Here is a 19,554-nt window from a genome sequence, read left to right as displayed (position 1 = left end):
GAGTGAAATACTCAAGTTTGGTGCTCAGTAGATATTCAATTTATCAAGCCGAGTATAACGACAAGAGCTATTTTTTTCTTCTCATGGTTTAAAATTCTTTGATGTCGTTGTTGAGCAGGCCAGTTTGGCCCAGGGCCAGCTTAGCCGCTATTGCACCAGTGCAAATTTTGTTTTGAAATAAATTAAGGTCAAAAGGCGCCGCAGTTCCCTTCAATCACTGACGCTTAAAAATCCAGTTGCATGTACTACCTACTCTGTTGCAAAGGCCAGTACATTGACAGAATTTAGATTTACAGTGGTTGTCAATATTGCAATAAATAATAGTTTGAAATAATTAATAAGTGGCGCACGATTGCGTTTCTTTTTTATTCAAATCTGTCAGGATGAAAATATTGGCAATTAAAAATCATACACTTCGACTAAAATAAAATTTCTCCAACAGTTTTTTGTTATTCACAATATCAAATATTCATCAAACAATAATGACACAAAACTACACGAACATGAAACGTTGATTTAAAACTTCTCTGAAATGAAGGGGTGGGTCAATGCTGCATTAATGGAGCACCGTTTGCTCGAGTCGAGCATCAGGATTTTGTCCAGCAGATCTCGAAGCTGAGACACTTTCTTGAATTGGTCCTCGGGCAGGCTCTGGTTGTTGATCAACTCGCTGGCCAGATCTCTGGTTGGCTGGATGGTGGACATGACAACAGTCTTCTCCCGCTCCGTCACTTTGTCAATTTCGTGCGACAGGAAATTGCAATTGGCGTCAAAATGCTTCTCCTTGAATGCGCCTTTTCTGATCAGTTTGTTCGGGAATTTGCCCTTCAAGTCCATAAAGTACTTCAGCATCTGGTTGTTGGAATTGCCGGAGAACATGATTTTGCCAGTATAGAGCTCGTAAATGGTGCAACCAGCGGACCACATGTCGATGCCAAAATCATAAGGAATGCCGAGAACTGGAGGAAAAAATTACATCAATTGTTAAGGCCAAATTTACCAATTCAGAACTCACTGATTTCGGGTGCTCTGTAGAATCTGCTGACCAGGTACGGAGTGATTTCATTCTCATTTGCATATGATGCAGAACCAAAATCGCAGAGCTTCAACACCAGTTTGCTTTCATTTACCTACAATTATGACAACAATTAGAGTATATTAGGTGATTTTTATCATTATATTACCAAAATGTTGTCTGGCTTTATATCTGCATGAAGAATGTGACACTTCTTCAAAAGTCGCAAGGCAAGAAAGAGTTGCTGGCAGTAGGAGCGAACGGCCTTGATGTGAAGACCAACATCTTTACCGTACTTCTTAAGGACCTCCCTCAGATTCATGGACAGCGGTTCGAACACCATGCACAAATGCTGCTTGTGGAAGAAGTGTCGGAAGAGTCGCACACAGTGGTAACGGTCTTCAGGGTCGGCGTCATTCATCTTCTTCAAAATCTCAAGCTCTTTCAAGCCAGATTTGTGCCTGGAAGCAAAGAACAGGGCGCCAAAGGCATTTAATCAACAAAACACAGGGCAAGACGATGAAGGGCAGATTGATTTTTAAGTTAAGTGCGCGAAAGAAAGGCAAAATTTAGCCCTGGAATCGCTTTTATCTTTGAATTGGCCTGCATCATGCAAATTTAAATAGCCCTCGATGGCGACACAAGTGTCGCCCCAATTCCACTTATCTTGTGGTCAACTGGAGGCTGGTTGAACTGCCGGACACGATCTCCACTCCTGGAAACAACACAAAGTCTGACAACTCTGCATTGCAAGTCCCCAGTAAACTCAAAATAGAATTTTATGGTTTCTACGCTACAGCAGCTAAGAGGTAATTTTCATAAACCCGTCCAAAAGTAGTCAAGTATTGAAAAAATTCCAAAAATTGGTTTTAAGTGCTCATTTAAAATTCCTGATTGGTGAAAAAGATTTGAACCAAAATTGTGTCCCATTACTTGTGGTAGGTTCTTTCTTCCAAGCATGACAATAAGATCCCTTTAATGCCAGCAGGCGAGCAATTTGCTCGTCAAGCGACACATTCTACTGTACCTGCCACCAGGGGCATTCGTTTTGCTAGGGTGGGTAATTTCCGGGCAGAAACCGGCCAGCAAGGACTGCCGCCTCGTCTGTAAAGACCAATGTCGCAGTTAAAATCTGGGGACAACGGGCTTAAATCGTGAAAGAGAGGCGAGGCCAATTCTTACCGAGGCATTGCAGAGCTCTTCTTTTGCCCCCCTATCCCAATATCTTACATGATTTCATTGTTCCTGATAATTTTTACTGCTACGTCCTGATTTGCCCTGGCTGCGTCTCTTGCTCGAACCACATTGCTGAACACACCCTGTCCAGTGTATCCGTACACAGCGTAACGAGTGTCCATCGTCTCCCCAATTCTCACTCTGTAATATCCCTCGGCATCGTCCCAATTGTCCGTCAGACTAGGATTCTCCATTCCTTCCTCAACAACACCAGGTTTCTGCAATTCAATAATTAATTTAAAATAACTATAAAAACACAGAAAAATTCTATACGTAAACTGCTAATTCATCACTTACATTAAACGACTGTCCAAAAGTGTCAGTTTCAGCAAACATGTCCCATTCTTTCTTTTTGGGTTTTTCATTTTTATCATTCTCTGTAGTTGTTTCTTCCTCCTTTGCTGGTGGCGGCGCATCCTCAAATTTCCTCTTCTTCCTCGGTGGTGGTTGCTGAACCTCTGGCTCCTTTACTGGCTCAGGTGGAGGTGGTGTTGGTTCCTTAGGAGGCAGTGGGCTGTTGACTGCGCTGCTTGGCGCAGAATCACTTGCTCCCAGACGCTTCAGCAACTCCTCTCGCTGCTTCCGCCTTCTCTCAATAATAGCCTCTTCGTCCTCTTCTTCGTCCTCCAGCTTTAAATTGGACAGCTCTTCATCTTCCGACGAGGAGTCATCCACTTTCAGTCCTTCAGACAAACTTCCTTTGAACTTATCATTTTTCTCAGACCTGCGACCCCGGTCATCCCGACCATGACGACCTCTGGGAGAGCGGGACCGCCTGTACCTGTCTCTACCGCCATCTCGACGGGGGCTACCTCGTCTCTGAGGCGGCGACCTTCGCCTCCGATCAGCATCCCTTGGGTCTCTTTCTCTGACATCTCTCATCCGCCTATCATCTCTGAACCGCCGCTCGTCATCTCTTCTTGCATCTCTCGCATCTGGATAAGAATAATAAAAATCATCTACAGAAGTACAGGAAAAATGGAAAATCATACTTTCAAAATTTCTGCGGCCTCCTTGATCTAGCCTGCGATCCCTGTTTCGCTCTGGGGTGCGTTCACGTTCCCTTCGCCTATCAGGCCTCTCCTCACGAGGCCTTTCTGAAACAATCCTCTCATTCCTCTCCTTCCTTGGCGTAGGTTTTGCTTCTTTTTTTTCCTCTTCGTCATCAAACAAAGTGATGACCTGAGGCTCCGGTTTTTCTTCTTCACTTTCCACTTCTTCCGACTCGTAGGCACCAAGTCGAGCTTGCAGCAATTCCTTAAATCAGGAAAGAAAATTAATTAATTTCATTTAAATTAATTATGAACAAGGGAAAGAGATATTTAAGTGAGGTTATTATGTAGAAAAAAAACTAACTTTTTGCCTCATTAGCTCTTCCAAGTTCATATCATCTTCAATTATTCCAACATCCACTTCTTCCGAGTCGCTATTTGGCCTTGGAACGCCGACATCACTTTCCTCATCCTCAGAGATAATGACGGGCTCCATAACAGTAGTGGTGCCGTTTCCATTGATGATGGGCTGAACTTTGACCGGTACCACTATTTGCTCTACTTCTTTAACCGCAACCACAGCGGGTACCACGATCTTTTCAGGCTTTGAAGACTTACCGTGCTTCGACTTATGCTTGTGTTTGCTTTTCTTGTGCGCTTTCTTTTCGACCTTTTCAGGCGTGTGATGCTTCTTACTTTTATGACCACTTTTGTGTTTGTGGTGCTTGTGTTTTTTCTTCTTCGTCTTGTCGATTGAGCCCATTACGACCTCTGGGTCCGAATCGATGCTGGAACAAAGGCGGAAAATTAGGCCAAGTTGTTGCTTTCGCTACATACATAATAATAACACTCGAACAGTGACATACTTAGTATTTCCGCAATGATTAAAGTTTTGCGATCGAACACGGAACTTACCCCATTTTTTCTGGAACCAGCGTTGGCAGCGTTTAAGCGATGAGATCCAGGTGCGCTCGTGGGTTTTATGGTAGATTGAGAGGATTTTCACTTTCTACTCAGCAGAATTATCAAATATGCGCAAACAATTAGTTGGTTGACGCAACGAAGTAAACGAATGCAATGAAACAATCTCCCACTTTTTGCAACTAGTTTACGTTACGTTTTGCAAAACTCACAAGTATGGCGGACGATCAATTTGAAGTTAACCATTCTACCAACTTAAAATTATTAGTGTTTATAAAAGATTTCATTATAAAGATTATGATGATGCAAGTTTCAATAATAAAAAAACTATATTTTATTATTTTCGATTTAAAATAAAATAGAATTAGTTATATACCTTCAACTTTATGGATATTATTTAATCAAATTAAGTTTTGTAACGTTGGTGCTTCTCTCTTGGGCTATTTTTCGAGTCGGAGCTTGTAGTAAAACAGGCTGAGTGAGCCAACTTCTGACAGTCGGGTTATCGCAGCCAATAGGCGCTTGGCAACATGAGCAGTGGGGTTTGTTTTGGTAAGCCGGTGCTGCCACCTGCAAGGATTATTTGACGGATCTGTAAAATGGCGAGGAATGGAAAAGTCGATGTCGAAGGGTTGTGAGACTGTCAGTGGAAATTATCAGTGAAATTGTGCGAAAGCAAGCATGGCCGAGTCCACCGTAGACATATCAACGCTGCCCGAGGATGTGCGCGACAAACTGGCTGAGCTTGACCTGGAGCTGTCCGAAGGTAGGCCAAAACACCGCAGCCGCCGCGGCTCGCCACTAACTTCAATTGATTTTGTTTTCAAGCCCAAATTTTGACCAAGGGCGTAATTAACTCTAGTTCTGTCGTTCCCATTCATGAACTAAAATTTATAAAAATTATTTTGGTCCAGATTTACGGGAAGAAAATTTTCGGCCACGGAAGGACGTGTTTTCGGAAAGCAGGGGGAGCAGCGTCTGTGCGGAAAAAATTTCCACCCCCACTGCCGCATTAAATATTTTTTGCTTGCCCCAGACAGAGATTTTCATTCTGCTGCATTTAATTGCAAAATTAACAGATATAAAACATATTTGTTGTGGCTGAATATTTTTTTCTCAAAACCCCGCACGTCGCTTCTCTCTGCAGAGATTCAACTCCCCTAGTAGAATGAAGTTGAGATTATTTATGAGCCCGTATGAGCCTAAATATTTATTTATAAAATTCCTATTTTCATTTCTCGGCCAACTTGTCACCTTTGAGGTGTATCTTGGCTTACTGATCGAGTGAGTCATCAGGATGATGAGAAAACGTTAGAGCTCAGGGATAAATATACTGTGTGTTATGTACTTTGGTACATAAGGAGTGTGTTAAGCGGCAGGCCATCATCTTTATTATTAAACGCACAGGCCGACGACGGCGAACGAACGTTATTTGGTTGTTGCGTCACTGCTGGACAAACAGTTTGACCCGGCCTCTCTACTTATTTCTCTAGACCTTTTCCAGAGTGGTCAAATAGAAGAAGCTCAGAAGGACTGCTCGAAAAACAACAAGCTGGAGTCTGTCTATGCGGAAGAGGTCAAATAATAATACTGCGTTTATTTTTAACCTCCTTATCTATTTCTGATGAAGTAATGTTAGTAGTTTAAAATTTCTTTCTCATAAGAATTGTTTGGACTGCCTTGAGCTGGGCTAAAATAAGTTGAAAGTTTTTTAAAATTTTTCTCAAAATATACAAAAATTTTAGAGTTTTAAATTATTTTTATATATTCTAAATTTATGATGGTATTTGAAATTTCTCTTCCAGGAAAAATTTTGTTACCTTTGGAATACTCTTAATTATTAAAGTAATACAAATTTGCAAGAAGATCCTTCATTTATGAACATGAAAATAGTTTCTTGATTTTAAATTTTGTAACCGATCATTTTTTCAGTCAAATATTGCCAGTTTTGTATTAAAGCAGCAAAAATAGCAAGGGTGTTTTTGGCATTTTGAACCACCAACAGAAAACAAAGTGTTAATTATTCGCGTAGAAGAAGAGCCCTTGAGAAATCTAAGCACGCCGTGGCGGCATTGAATTATTCAGTCGCAGACGAGCTTCGTCCTACTCACGATTCAACTGGCCGGACAGACGAGAGCTAGATTTAGGAGGAGTCGCACTCACCAACACCAAGGGAACCTTGCCAATTTGAGAGAATCTGAGAAAAGCTTGAAAATTTAATAATCGATCATAAATATTTTATTGTAGTTTATTTGTCTATATTGTTACGTTCAATTTGATTATTAAAACAAAGTTTGTTTGGAAGGAAATGAATTTTTGGACTAAATAGCACCACCACATTTTAAATATTTAAAGCAATTTAATATCTCGTTTTTTATTTTATTTTAATTTTATATTGCATACGACAATTCTTTGCGTTTAAATTTAATCAAGCAAGCTAGTGGTGGTGCTGTTTTGTCCAACAGTTCCTTTTTTTAAATCAATTGTTTTCAACAAGTAATTGTAATCAATGTTTTGTAAAAATGTGGACGAATAAACAATAATAATAAAAATTGGCAACAATTTTCTATCTCTAATTAATAAAAAAAGATAAAAGAAACTTTCCGAATAATAATTCAACAATTCCGTGCTTTTATAAAAGTTAAATTTTAATAAGAAACAAAATGTATAAATATTGGTACAGCCAGTTCCCTTTCTACTTTCTGAACAAGTCTCTCAATTCTCATTGCCAAATGATTCTTGTGCCCAAGTACAAAGCACTAGTTTATTTAACTCGTTGGTCGGTGGGCGGCTGAGCAGCTTTGTAGTGGAGAGAAAATTTTGGTCAGGATTAAATCTTTCCGGTAGGCCGCGGGAAATAGTGGAGCCATTCCGAGTTCTAATGGGCAGCGAGCGGTGCGGAATTGGCACCTGCCTTGTTATGTAGTATTATCACCTGTGCGCGGCCGCCGCGTCATAAAAGTGCAGCTGCCTGTGAGCCCGTTTCGGTGTACACGCATTATTCAAGGCATTCCGCCTCTCCTACGCAGCCAGCAATTGCTGCTCCATACCTTGCACGGCAATGACTCGCGAAATAAAAGCATAAAGAAATAGAAAAATAAATATATAGAGCCACCTCGTTTGTCATGGAGACGCACAGCTTCCCTTTGCCGTCGCAGAAAATTGGTTGACAGGCATTCAAGTACATAAGTCTTGTTTACTTTGCGGGTCAAAAATTTATCTGATAAAAATGTTTTGGAAATTCATCAAGGAATTTCAGATATTAGGAATGATAAATTCTATTAACACTAAAATTGAGATTCCTTATTTATCGTGAAATTTTTTTAAAATTTATATTAGTTTAATCCAACTTAAATATGCTTAAATAGTTATTATATGTAAGATGTGCATGTACTGAATTAAAAATTTTAATACATCGTCAATTGAAAAGAGTGCAATAAGTTTTCAGAATTTATATTATTCTCTTTTTGTTTTGTTTTTTCACTAAAATAACAATTTTTCAGACTGAAGTATTTATTTATTTATTATTTTTTTTTTTAATGGAAATATTTAAGTTAACTTTTTACCGAAACTTTTGGCCTAATTAAAAAAATCGCCCAATCTAAATAGCCCCAAGCGGCGGCCCTTCCTCTTTTTTTGGTGTTAATATCTGGCCAGTGGAGTGTATCACATAGCAAGGCCAAAATAAAATATTTTGTTTCCTCCTATCCTATGCGGGCAAATGTTTGCTCAATATCATCGCAGAGAACTTTTATCGCCACAGGGAAAGTGCGATTAGATAGCCGCGGGGGAATGACTCACAATTTACCGGCAAAGGAAGCAAGTAAAAATTATTAATTTTCTTTCACCACCACATTGCCATTTATTTAAGTAAAGGGAAATAAATTTCCGTCCTTCTGACAAGGAACTTCTCAACCTTGAGATTTGCCCATGCAGCAAAAAGTAATTAGCTTCGTGTCGACTGACTTTTCTGTCTTTTGTTTCTTAAACTTGAGGCGCGTGGTCTTAAAAACACACAGTCTTTTCCGTCCTTTCTGCGCTCCCCTACCATCTAGCTTTTGAGGTCGTAAAAACCGTAAAAATGTTTTCGTGCAGTAACTGCATGCAGACCCGACTACTCGTAATTTGTTTTCAAGAAATATGGCTCGCCAGAATAATTGGCCGAGATGTTTTCTCATTTTCCTTTGGTCTGCAGCCAAGTTGAATAAGAAAGAAAAAAATTCTTTGCTTCTGAACATATTCGAAAAACTCAAGCCAAACAGCAGATTTATTGTTATTTCTTCTTTAGCTTGTAATTTTTATAATTCTGTAATTCTAATTCAGTTCCTCGATAAACCTAGGATAAACTCTAATCAGTTTTGAAACAATGTTTCCTGCTTGTCAAAGCCACAATCAGCTGGCAAGGAAGTAAAATGCTTTAATGAAAAACGGTGAAAGAAATGAGTAGTTTGAACGAAATTATTTTATTTTTAATGAAAGTTGCAAGTTAAAATACGAATAAAGTTAGAAAAAATAAATGAAGAACAAGTTACTGATAGTTCCTGATTTATAATTTGTGCTTAAAATTAAGCAGGCAATAAAATATTAAGATCAAATTAGGATAATTGCTCACTTTTGAGGGTGTTAAGCCATTCAAAATTATAATTAATTGTCAGAAGGAGATCTTCCAGAAACTTTGAAAACCCAGAAATTAATTAATCAATCCTTAAATTTTAGTTTGTGAGATGTATTTTTCTGCAATTATCTAATTTGTATAATAATATATCAATGCAAAAACGATAACTTTTCAATTAAATGAAGCATCATATAAAGCATTCCTTGCTTTTTATGTATGGTTCACTTGAATTGAAACAAGAGAATATTAGAAGGCTTCTGACGAAAAGAACATGAAAGTGAAGCTTGTTTTGAATTTGTCTCCATGCGGCCTGTCGTTAAAGCGGTGCACGAATTTATTTGAGACGCATCAACTTTAAGAGGATTTCAAAGGCCGGTCCCCGCCGCGTGTGTGATGCTGGGGTTGTTGGCGAACAGGGGCTGCGCGTGGGTCGATACCAGAGCGGTCTTGGTGGTGCCCCCTCCGCTCCCCAATTCCGAGGAGACTCCTCGCTGCCAGTGCGGCTCCACAACAGATTATGTAGGGCTTTGAAAATGGGCCAAATGTTTGCTTAATTCCGGCCGAGCCGAGCTCAATGGGCCCGGATTATCCTCAACTCGAATGGTTGTTTGATTCGGTGCATGATTTCATTTGGTGGCGTTTATCATTTTTAATGGTGCATTCAGCGAGGCTAAGCAAACAGAGCGACGCACGGCAGGAGGAAGGGCGTCGTTTTATTGCCTGTCAAAACACGTCCCCGTGTGTTCGTTCCAAGCCTGGAGATTACTCGGCTCTTTTTTTGCAATCGCTCTGCAACTCAAATCGCATTACGACTCCATAGCGGCGGGAGGTCCTACAAGTGCGCTCCTTGTGTTTTGCACTTCCAGTCAAAGCCGTAGGCCGCCCAGTTCAAATTTATTTTTACTGCTTCCACTTGTAAACAAGTCTGGCTTAGCGAAAAGTGCGAACTAACTTTGAAGTTTGATGCCTTGCTAAGAGAAAACCTCCAACTTGCTAAAAAAAGAAGTTATAAACAATGCAACTTTAAATGCCTCTTGAAATTTCTCCTTAAAATCCCAAAAATATTATACTGTGGTGATCTATTAAAATTGTCCCCCTAAATTTGACCCGCCAATTCATTTTAAATTAGGGTAGGATCAGGGTGAAAAAATTTATTAATTAATTTATTTATCTTTATAATTTTCTTTTAATTGAAAATAAAATCATATTATTTAGACAAATACAATTTGAATTTTAAATGCCCTAAAATCAAAATTTTTTCATCACAATCATAATTTCAAATTCTATAACCCCTGAATTTAAATTTCCCAATTTTTTTTAGCATTTAGTATTTTGGATCAGAAGTAAAGTAATTATTTAATATTAAAAAATCCACTAACAAAAAAATATATGAGAGTTGAACTGATATAGCTTCTTCAAATAAAAATTTCCTCCTCTCTAATCAATTTGGCAGAGGTCAATTGAAAAGAAGTTTCAAAAGCCTTTTGAGCCGAAAAAAACCATCCCTTTCAAAGATGGATGTTTTCGACCTTTTCCGATTGCCCCATTTTCCTTTGCCACCTTTGTCACCCCGAGCTGCTGACAGCTCTGGTTTTTTCCGAGGAATGTGGAACAAGCGAATTTCGGTAACAGAGCTTTTCACAGAAAGAAGAGTCGAGAGAGCCATCCGTCCCGCTGCTCTCTCGCCCATTTATTCCGGAGGCATGGCGAATTGCCGTGGCGCCAGACGCCGAGTAGCACTATTTTATGGCATCCCCCTGTCATGTACATGAAAATTGACAATAACACGGCTGCACTCAACTTTGTTCGATCGCGACGGCGTTGAAAATTTTCTTGATAAAAAAATCTTGCTGGAGTCTCTCATTTTCCCCGACTATTTTTTCATTAACACTCAAGCAGTTGCACAGGGGCGAAAAGTTCCAATTTTCAATTGGCGGCTGCCGGTGAAACTCTTGAGCAGAAAGATCGTTTTGTGGCTAAAGTGCCCTCAGCACGCTCTGCCCATAGACCGCAATTTAGGAAGTATGGTGAACGATTTCCTCTCTTATATTAGCACAGTATTCTTGCCAGAAATCGTCTATAAACCTCTCGTGATTGTGATAAATTTTCAATTCGTGCATTCACTCTGTTGACAAAGTTTTAAATTTTCCAGACGAGATTTTAAAGAATGTAAAGTTTTGGCTGCACAAAATTTTTTTAATAAAATAAAATGAGGCCTTAAAATCAAACTATTGCAGAGCTATTTTTTAAAGGCCTTTTATTTTATTTTATCAAACATTTATCGCTGTAAAAAGAAGATTATTTCAATCATTAAACTTTTTTCCTCTCAAATTATTCATAAATGTTTCCTTCTGAGCAATAAGTTAAGAGTTGTTATATGCAAAATTATCTAGAAAATTTTAATAAAAATCTCACAAAATTCTTTTGAATAATATAATTAATATTTCATAATTTGTATCTGCTATAGAATCACAATATTGGTGCTTTGCCAAACAAACCACGGACCAACTGCTGCTGGAAAACAGACCACAAATCCAATCACAATAATACAACACGTGACGGTACACAGACAGAGGGCCAAGGTGCCTGCCATAGATATAATGCAACGCAGCCTCATTATTACCGCTCGCGCGCATTGTTTTCCCGCATTCCATCGAGCCTCTCTGCTCACAATGAAGGGTGTGTTTGTCTCTCGCTCGCGCAATATTAAAAGCAATGGAGCGACGTGTGTGTGCACTCCGGCATTCAATCTGATAAGCGCATATGCATGCTCATCATTGTTTCAAGAACCCTTTCCCCGGCGGCGGCGGCACATCCTATGAAAGTCACCCCCTATCGAGAGCAATTTTTTGCGTCGGGACGACGGCGGGCTTCGTTGAATATTCACGCAAGTCGTGCGCACGGGAGATCACGTGGCGGGGTCACACAACTGTGACGGGGAACATGACACGTCTCGTTTCAAAGCAAGGGTCAAACAATGATCTATCTGTCTGTGATTGAGTTCAGACTTTTTTTATTGCACTTGGAGGGTGAGAAATTATGGACGATTCTCTCATTTATATTTAATAAAAGAAAGTATTCACAATTAGCCTCACGATTAATATGTGATATTCTTATAGCAAATTTTTAAAGTTTCCTAGGAAAAATGGAGTTAACTTTCGGCTTCAACCGCATGTTTAGGAAAACTTTTACATCTCCTCTTTTTGTTTTGGTAAATTTAAACATGGGCTCGTTGCTCGGCGGCTGAGCGCAAAATATGGTTAAAAATACCACGAGTGCAAGAAGCTTTAAATTTAGCTTTATGGGTATATGAGCCAAGAATTTTAAGAGCTTTTTACGCCGGAACACTGTCTGCCTGTTATAGTGGAAAAGTGCAAAAGCATGATTAAATTCATATCACCTGAGAGTACAAAGCTTAATTTATTTGAAAGGTAATTAACAGTTTACACAAATGAAACTTGCTGAATATGATAAAATTTAAAATTATAATTTGTACGTATAGCGGTACGTAGAAGAATTTTAAAGAATTATATTTACAATCTAAGTCAAAATCTGCTGCATATAAATATTATAATAATTAATTATAAAAAAATTCATATTCTTAATAATTAAAAGTTTCATATTAACGTGGAATTAATGTTTCAATTGAAATGTATTTTTTTATGCCACATAATTTTTCTCACGAAACCAGAATACAAATAACTCTTATTTAAACACATCCAAACCGTTTTTTTATAGTACAATTTTATATTTCACCACAAAGCCCACCCTCCGACAATCGCCAAGCAAGTCGGCTAAACTATTATACAATTATTCTCCAGAAGCTGACACGCGATCGCGACATTTATTAGATTCTACGTCGGCGTTTCAAAAGAACTTGCGACGTTTTATCGCGAACTTTGGCCCTTACCGTGGTCGGATAACAAAACAAATTTGTCCGCCGTCCATTGGTGAAAGCTGCTGACCGTTTGCAGCAAAACCGGAGATTTATGTGCAGATAGATTGCCTCCCTATTTAGTTTCGCCGCCGTTTGTCAAGTGGCCCCTTCGCAAATTCTTACATCAGCCCTTGATATTGTTTCACTCTTGTTTTTTTCTTCTTCCCTCGCTCTGCAACATGCATCACGTGCGACCGAGAAAGTGCCTGCCTGATGCTGAACATGTAATTTTTCCGCACCCGTACCCTGGAAATTAATCGTCGCCATCGCTTCTTTCTTTCTTTCGCAGGCAGGCGGTGCTCCTTTGTTCGCCCGAAATTGCGCAATTCATCTCATGTTTTTGCTGCCGCGAGAGAGGTGTCGTGTTATATGGAGATCTGATGGTTTTATTTCGCATTTACGAAAGTGAATTTTCCCCAAGCCTCGAAACGACACATGAAAACAAATTTCATTTCATAATATAATTTTATGCATTTTTCTTACCTAGTGTGTCAAACAAATTTCTTAAATATATATTTTGCATTATGATTATTTCGCTTGCATAAATTTATTTTAAAATGAAATCTGCACTGAAATCAAAAGCAACGTTTGAGCAATTCTCTAATCAAATTCTAAACTTTTGGTCCCGACTAGATTCGTTTGCTGGGCTTCATGTTTGCTTGTGAAATTTTAAGTAAGCGGCGTGTGGAGCACAAAGTGCGCTGATCAAACATTCATGAAGAGCCGAGTAGACTTGATCTGATTATAACGTTGGGAGAGACATTAGCGAAGCTTTCGTGTTGCGTTTTGCGTCCACCAGTTCTTGCAGAGCAGCATGAAAATCTGCTGGCCCATCGCGTGCTTCCAAAGAGAGTGCGTTTGTTCCCAGCCGAAGAAAAATAAATCTGGGAATCGATGCGTCCTTATTATTAATTCACGGGTGAACAAACAAAACCCTAATAAAAGAAAGACGCTCGTTTTGTTTGGAAAAAAGAAGAAGAAGAAAAAACTATGATCGCCGGCCGAAATAATTCTCCTCGCCTCCCACCGCGTGCGTTATCTGGCTCGTCACGTGACGCACACAAGTCTTTGTTGTGGCAAGCAGCGCAGTGTTAATGAACTGCGAGATAAAGTAGAAAAATAATGAAATTCCTCTCTGGAGAGAGATGATAATTGAACGGGCACACACACACTCGAATCCCGGCACCTCCACCTGCACACTTGGCTGCGCGTCTTGCAGAGTGCGAGATGAATAAAATAAAGAGCTTGCGACGAAGGATGCGTGCAGGATGCGTGCGTATAATATTTCTTTTGATGTCAACGCAAAACAAAAAGGGTCAGAGGGAAGGAAGGATTTCTTGCTGGAAATGTGTACACACACAACAAAATATAATATGATATGAAAAGAACAAATCAAATAACAGAATGAATTTTGTACTTATTTGCCGTTGTATCAAAGAATTATAAATAATAATTGGGAAATGAAAGGCTAAGAGAAGAAAAACAATCAAACTCTGAACTTTTAATTATTTTTTTTTATTAGAAAAAAAACTACTAGAAATAAAAAATATTTTATGTTCTGAAAACTTTTCTTTCAAAATCTTTCATTGGCAGCAAAAATTTACATTAATTAGGCTTTTAAATTAGTTAAGTTAGTACAGAGTGTGTGAGTAGAATTAGTGCTTTCAAAATGAAGGAACTTGTTAGAGCAAAATTTATAATTTAGACAAAGTTTTGTATAATCAATTATTATGTAATACTACGTCCATTACCGTTGTTTGTTTTTACATCCCAAAAGCCGCACCCCTCATGTTATCTTTAAGCTAAAAGCGAATTGCTGCGTTTTTGAAACCGGGGATCGTTTGCATATCGGGAGGCGCCTTTTATTAGCATACTTACTTGCAAAAGCACAACAAGCGTGGCTAAATAGACCTATTTGCATAATAAATAAATTTAGCCCGTAGAATTGTAATTCGACCGTGCGGTAGCAAAATTTGCGGGCGAGACGATGATTAATTCCTCGGTAAACACTATTGGCACCCACTTGAGAGTGCGAGCAGAGGAAAGGGCCAAAGAAAGGCTTTGGCGCGGTGTGAGGGATCAATAGCGGAAAAGGGCTGCGAGCGAGCGAGCGCAAAAACGTTGAATTCGAGTTCTATTCCGCGTGTATTGAGAGCAAAAACGGAAGAGAAAACGTTCGTCTTCATCTTCAGAAATGAAGAGACACGCACGCAGCAAAAGAGGATGATGCACTCTTGGCGGCGAATTCGAGCACAAAGTCTCTCTTTTGCCAGGCGGATATCATTTTGCTGCGTGCAGGGATGAAGAAGAAGAAGAAGTTTTTAATGAAAAACGAGGACGTCGGTTCTTTAGTAAAAAAAGAAACTGCTGGGAATGAAATCGGAGCATGACGGGTTGGCACAAAGAGAGAAAAAAGATAAAAAAAAATGTTACCAAAGAAATTAAATTTTGTAGTATCTGAAGGCCTTACAAAAAGTATGAAGAATGAAATTTAAGGCAGATATTGCATGTTTTAAAAATTTCCACACTGATAAATATAATGTTTAAAAAATTAACCAAAATTAAATATTTGCAAAATCGTTAAGCTATAAAATCAATAAACTTATTTTGTGGACATGGACAAAATATTGAAAAGAAAAAAAAGTTTTTTTTCAATCTGATATTTTTTGAATCTCTGAGAAAGCCAGTTCTCTATAGATTTTCAACACAATTTCAGAATTCCCACCCTTTCTGCTGTTTGGTGGGAAAGGTTTAAAGCTCAGCAGAAACGTGCAGTGCTTTCTGCGTCGATTTGTCTTTTGAGGGCTGCAATCAAGCGATTTTCAGAGCAAGTCCCGCATCATCAATCTCCATTTTATCAGGGCGACGACTCCCTTTGCTTTCTTTGATTCAGCCCTATTATTGTGCGCTCGCCGGTGCGCCGTTTTATCTCTGGTCGACATCCGACGTAGCTCTCTTCATCCCCATTTCGAGCCGCTGGCCTGCCACGGATTACTTTTCACGCTGAATAAAAACGAGTTTTTTTTTACCTCGCGTGCGTTATTTGAATGAGAAAAAGCGAGAGAAGTGGACGAAAGAAAATAAGTTGCAACTGCCTGCCAAGAGGCTCCAGCGAGAGGAGCACTCGGATGTTTACTGGGGGAAGAAAATTCATTTCCCTGCCCGGCAACCGAGTCCTCTCGCTAATTGGATCCAGCAGGTAGAAGGTGGAAAAGTGCCTGGGCGCGGAAAATAAAGAAGAAAAAATGCGCCAGAGGATGAGTCACGTTTTTTCACTTTCCTTTTCGCACGCCTTGCAGTGGCACAACTTTTATGGTCGTCCAGCGCAGCTGACTAAACAAAGAAAAGAAAACAAGATGAAAAAAAATGCTGTTTTTCCGTAGTATTGATTTTGTGTCAAACTTTATTATCCCGTCTCTCGAGATAACCACTTTATGAAAAAGTACTGTCGGCAATAAATCGATTTGGGAAAAGATGATACTCTCGTGTTTATTGAGTTTGGCGTCGTTGTGAGCGGAATATAAATCTATGCGGAAAATCAACTTTAGGTTGATGGAGGAAAACTGTTTTGCGATAAGATTAGTCCTGCCAAGTTCTGGATGCTAATGAGAATAATTTCTCTCGCGAACGAGCATCAGCGGGGCGGCGTATTTAATTACGATGCAAATGCGCGACGCCTTTCACGCTATATCTGGATCTGGGTTAGAAACTGCACACGGTGTTATGTGTTTCGCCTCATGTCAGCCATGAGACGCGTCAGCGAGCCGTGCTGCGTTTGCAAAAAATAACTGACTAATTTGCTTTGTTATAGTATGCGAGTTTGCACACACTGAAAATTTAACTATTTTTTTAGTATAATTTTGAATTAAGGGAATTACTATTCTTTAATGATCAAGTTTGTATGTTTGAAAAAACAAATCGTCAGTGTTCAGTACAATTGTTTTGCAGAAATTTTTTAAGCAAATTTTAAAATGTGATAAAGTTGATATTTTTATAGTAGAAGAATATTGCTTTTTATTTCTCTTTTTAGTTATAACCTGGTCTGTATATTGATAAAAATTTAATTAATTAATAAAAAAAAGTTTGGTAACAGAAATAATTTTTTAGAAATTCTCGTTTTTAATAAATGAAAATTTTGTTGTATGCTGGTGTAATATTAATTTCCCTCCAAATGTGCGGTCTAATTTTTCATTTGCTTCCGTTTTAAATGCCTAAAATGCGTCCTCCAGGTCGCAAAGCACGCGTTTAAAAATATAATTTTCTCATTTTGGCATCGCTCTCGGAAAAAACTCATTAAGCGAAACCAGTGCGGCTGTTGAAAACATCAGCGTCCCATGGTGAGGCTCGGTCAGGATGGAATGAAAAAAAAACAACACGGAGCGTTTAATTTATTATTTCCCGCACACGCGCTCGTCTCGCATTTGCATATTGGCCCGCTAATTGCGCTTGTACCACGCTTGACATGCGGTGCGCGATGGCGCTCACCAGTAGCATCAAAATTTATCATTTTATCATCCTTTCCACTTGAGGGATAAACTCACTTCTTGGAGAAAGATGCTCTCCAGACCTCGACCGGATTGTTCTTTGCCGGTTGATCTCTGGTCTCTTTCGAATGGAGTGTTGGAGATTTATTCCAGCTGAGAATTGGTCGGAAGGGGAAGTCGAGTGGCTGCGCCGACTACCCCTGTGTGGAGTAGTAAGCGATCTGAATGCACCCTTGAAGGGATTCGGATCACACCGCCGTTTTCTGTCGCCGCCGCGAAATGAAAACTGAAGCCGGGCAAGTTTTTGCCGAGTGTTAAAGTCGACGGCGCGAATCCGTGTGCGGCTAAGTGGTTGCATGTGTTTCCAATTCAATTCCCTTCAAGAGGATTTATAATTCGTTATTGGAATAAAGCTGTCAGCCTTTATTAAAAGAGGAATTTTGATTGATGAACTATGGAGGAAGATGTGAAAAGGAAAAAAAAAATATATATTATAAGGAAAAGTAGCGCATGAAGGAAATTTTGAAAGAATTATCTGAAAAATAGGAGAAAATTATTTATCTGGTAAAAATAAAAGTGTCTAATGTAAGTAAGAAAATGAATTAAACTAAATATTAGCAGAAATAAATTAAAAGTTAAGTATTAATGAATAAATAAAATATATTCGTGTTTAATAAATTAAAGAAATTTTCAAATATTACTTATTAATTTATATATGTGTTATGTAGTTATATTTATTTTTAGTATTATAAATTTATCTTGATTTATCAATTTCATTTTGTTTTGTCAGTCACAGTCCGTTGGAGAATATTTATGAAAAAGATTATATTGAAATCTGCCGTTTTCATAATACCATTCCGAGTGTATAACTTGAGCTGCTAAAAGTCCACATCAAACAATTTAAAAGCAGCCAACTTTGCAGCGGCGAAACCACAGAGCTTGCATCGCCTGGCGAGCGCGGTTTACGAGGATTAAGAGCCGACGGCATTTTCCAAATTTATCCGCGCATAATTTTGCGAAAAGCTCGGCCTTTTGTTGTTTACGGCGACCACAATAAATTGAACCGGGCCAGCAACAACAGCTCACCAACCGTCGGATTAAACCGACCGTACTGTGCTGGTCGCAGGTGATACTGCAGATTTCTCTGCTGCTTCGAAAAAATAACTTGGCAATTGAAATCGTAACCAATAAAATAAGCTATAGAGCCGAGTTTCTCGCCCTCTGCCGTAGAATGGTTTGTTGCTGGGCGCGATTGCGGAAGTCCTCATTGAACGAGGCTCATCAGGGACCCTTATAATGCCGTTGAATTGTGAATCTCATGAATCATGGCCAGCTTAATGCAACCGACAATTCCACACTGCAGGAAAGCGTGGCTGGCAGAGTTCTGACGAATAAATAAATAAAAGCTCAACCAATTTACAGAACATGTTGGTGCATTTTTGATTTATTAAGGAATACATAAAATACTTAAAAAAAATTGAATAAATTTACAACTATGAGAAGATTTTTAGTGGTGTCGCAAAAGAAAACCTAGTAAAACAAATAAAAGATTTAACAATATTGAATGAATTGAATTCCTAAGAAAAAAAATCACCTTTTTATTTATAATAGTAAGAAAATAGATAATTGAGGATATTCAAATGCTAAGTTAGTGCCAGCAATTCCTATAAGCTAACTTAGCATGTGAATATCCCCAATATAATTTAAAATTTTTGTTTTATATTTTCTTTGTTAAAAAAATTCTTCCTTGCAGCAATGGAATTTAATTTTAAAAAATAATTTTTTTGTTTTGAATTGACTTTTAGCTGTAGTTAATTTTTTATTTTTCACTTTAAACAATTTTATTTCAAATTAACGGAAAATAAATTTATTTTTATTCGTCTACCAATGCCCTGTTTTAGTGTGGTCAAGCTCAAGAGCCCACTTTAATAGAGCTGTGCCCATTTTTATGTTCATAAGCGATTATATCGCCGATCAGGGCGTCACATGTGTATAAAAAAGTGAGTAAACATCCATGCAGAGGTGACGGGCATTTATTTAAATTCCATCGCTTCAAAAATCGACTCTGCATCAAGCGCGAGAGCAGATAATTGCCTGAAAGCCCGTGGCGGTGTGTGATTATTTTGTTTACCAATCACGAGAGCCGCGTGGAATTTATATTGCATTTCGTCGCGCCACGCGAGAGAGAAAATAAATTCGACAGGCGCGCGGGGATGAGCGTCCTGATCGATACTTATTGACGCCGAAAGTTGGCGCGTTCTTGTTGATGCACGCCGGGGTAATCGGATTTGCAATAAAATTGGCGCCGCCGATCGCCTCGCAGCTCCGTTCTGCCTCCCCGATCCGCGGATTGT

The 19,554-nt window shown here is 38.9% G+C and overlaps 2 protein-coding genes across 3 annotated transcripts in view; one reads left to right on the top strand and one right to left on the bottom strand.

Moving 5' to 3' along the window:
• Positions 1-331: 331 nt before the first annotated feature.
• LOC132197205 (serine/threonine-protein kinase PRP4 homolog) lies at positions 332-4,395 on the bottom strand. The gene is made up of 8 exons (XM_059620336.1): positions 4,159-4,395; positions 3,608-4,031; positions 3,244-3,508; positions 2,549-3,186; positions 2,246-2,469; positions 1,185-1,476; positions 1,016-1,130; positions 332-959 (listed from the first exon to the last, which is right to left on the bottom strand). The coding sequence occupies exons 1-8, from the start codon at positions 4,161-4,163 to the stop codon at positions 517-519; spliced, it is 2,406 nt and encodes an 801-aa protein (XP_059476319.1). The 5' UTR covers positions 4,164-4,395; the 3' UTR covers positions 332-516.
• A 346-nt stretch (positions 4,396-4,741) lies between these two features.
• Positions 4,742-19,554, top strand: part of LOC132197204 (disco-interacting protein 2) — a 98,851-nt gene continuing 84,038 nt past the window's right edge. For both annotated transcript variants that reach the window (XM_059620335.1, XM_059620333.1), the window contains exon 1: positions 4,742-4,930. In XM_059620335.1, coding sequence (XP_059476318.1) covers positions 4,846-4,930 — 85 coding nt within the window. In that variant the 5' untranslated portion in view covers positions 4,742-4,845. The remainder of the gene's footprint in view (positions 4,931-19,554) is intronic.

The sequence above is a fragment of the Neocloeon triangulifer genome, unplaced genomic scaffold (genome assembly GCF_031216515.1).
Source record: "Neocloeon triangulifer isolate White Clay Creek 2 clone unplaced genomic scaffold, ASM3121651v1 ptg000012l, whole genome shotgun sequence".
Taxonomy (NCBI): Eukaryota; Metazoa; Arthropoda; class Insecta; order Ephemeroptera; family Baetidae; genus Neocloeon; species Neocloeon triangulifer.
Note: the sequence above shows the minus strand (reverse complement) of the source record. Positions and strands in the feature narration are given on the sequence as shown.

Coding starts and splice junctions, on each gene's coding strand:
- LOC132197205 (XM_059620336.1), bottom strand. Junction 3,187..3,243: donor AGGCCGCAGAAATTTTGAAA/GTATGATTTTCC, acceptor ATTCTTATCCAG/ATGCGAGAGATGCAAGAAGA. Junction 1,131..1,184: donor TAAAGCCAGACAACATTTTG/GTAATATAATGA, acceptor TCATAATTGTAG/GTAAATGAAAGCAAACTGGT.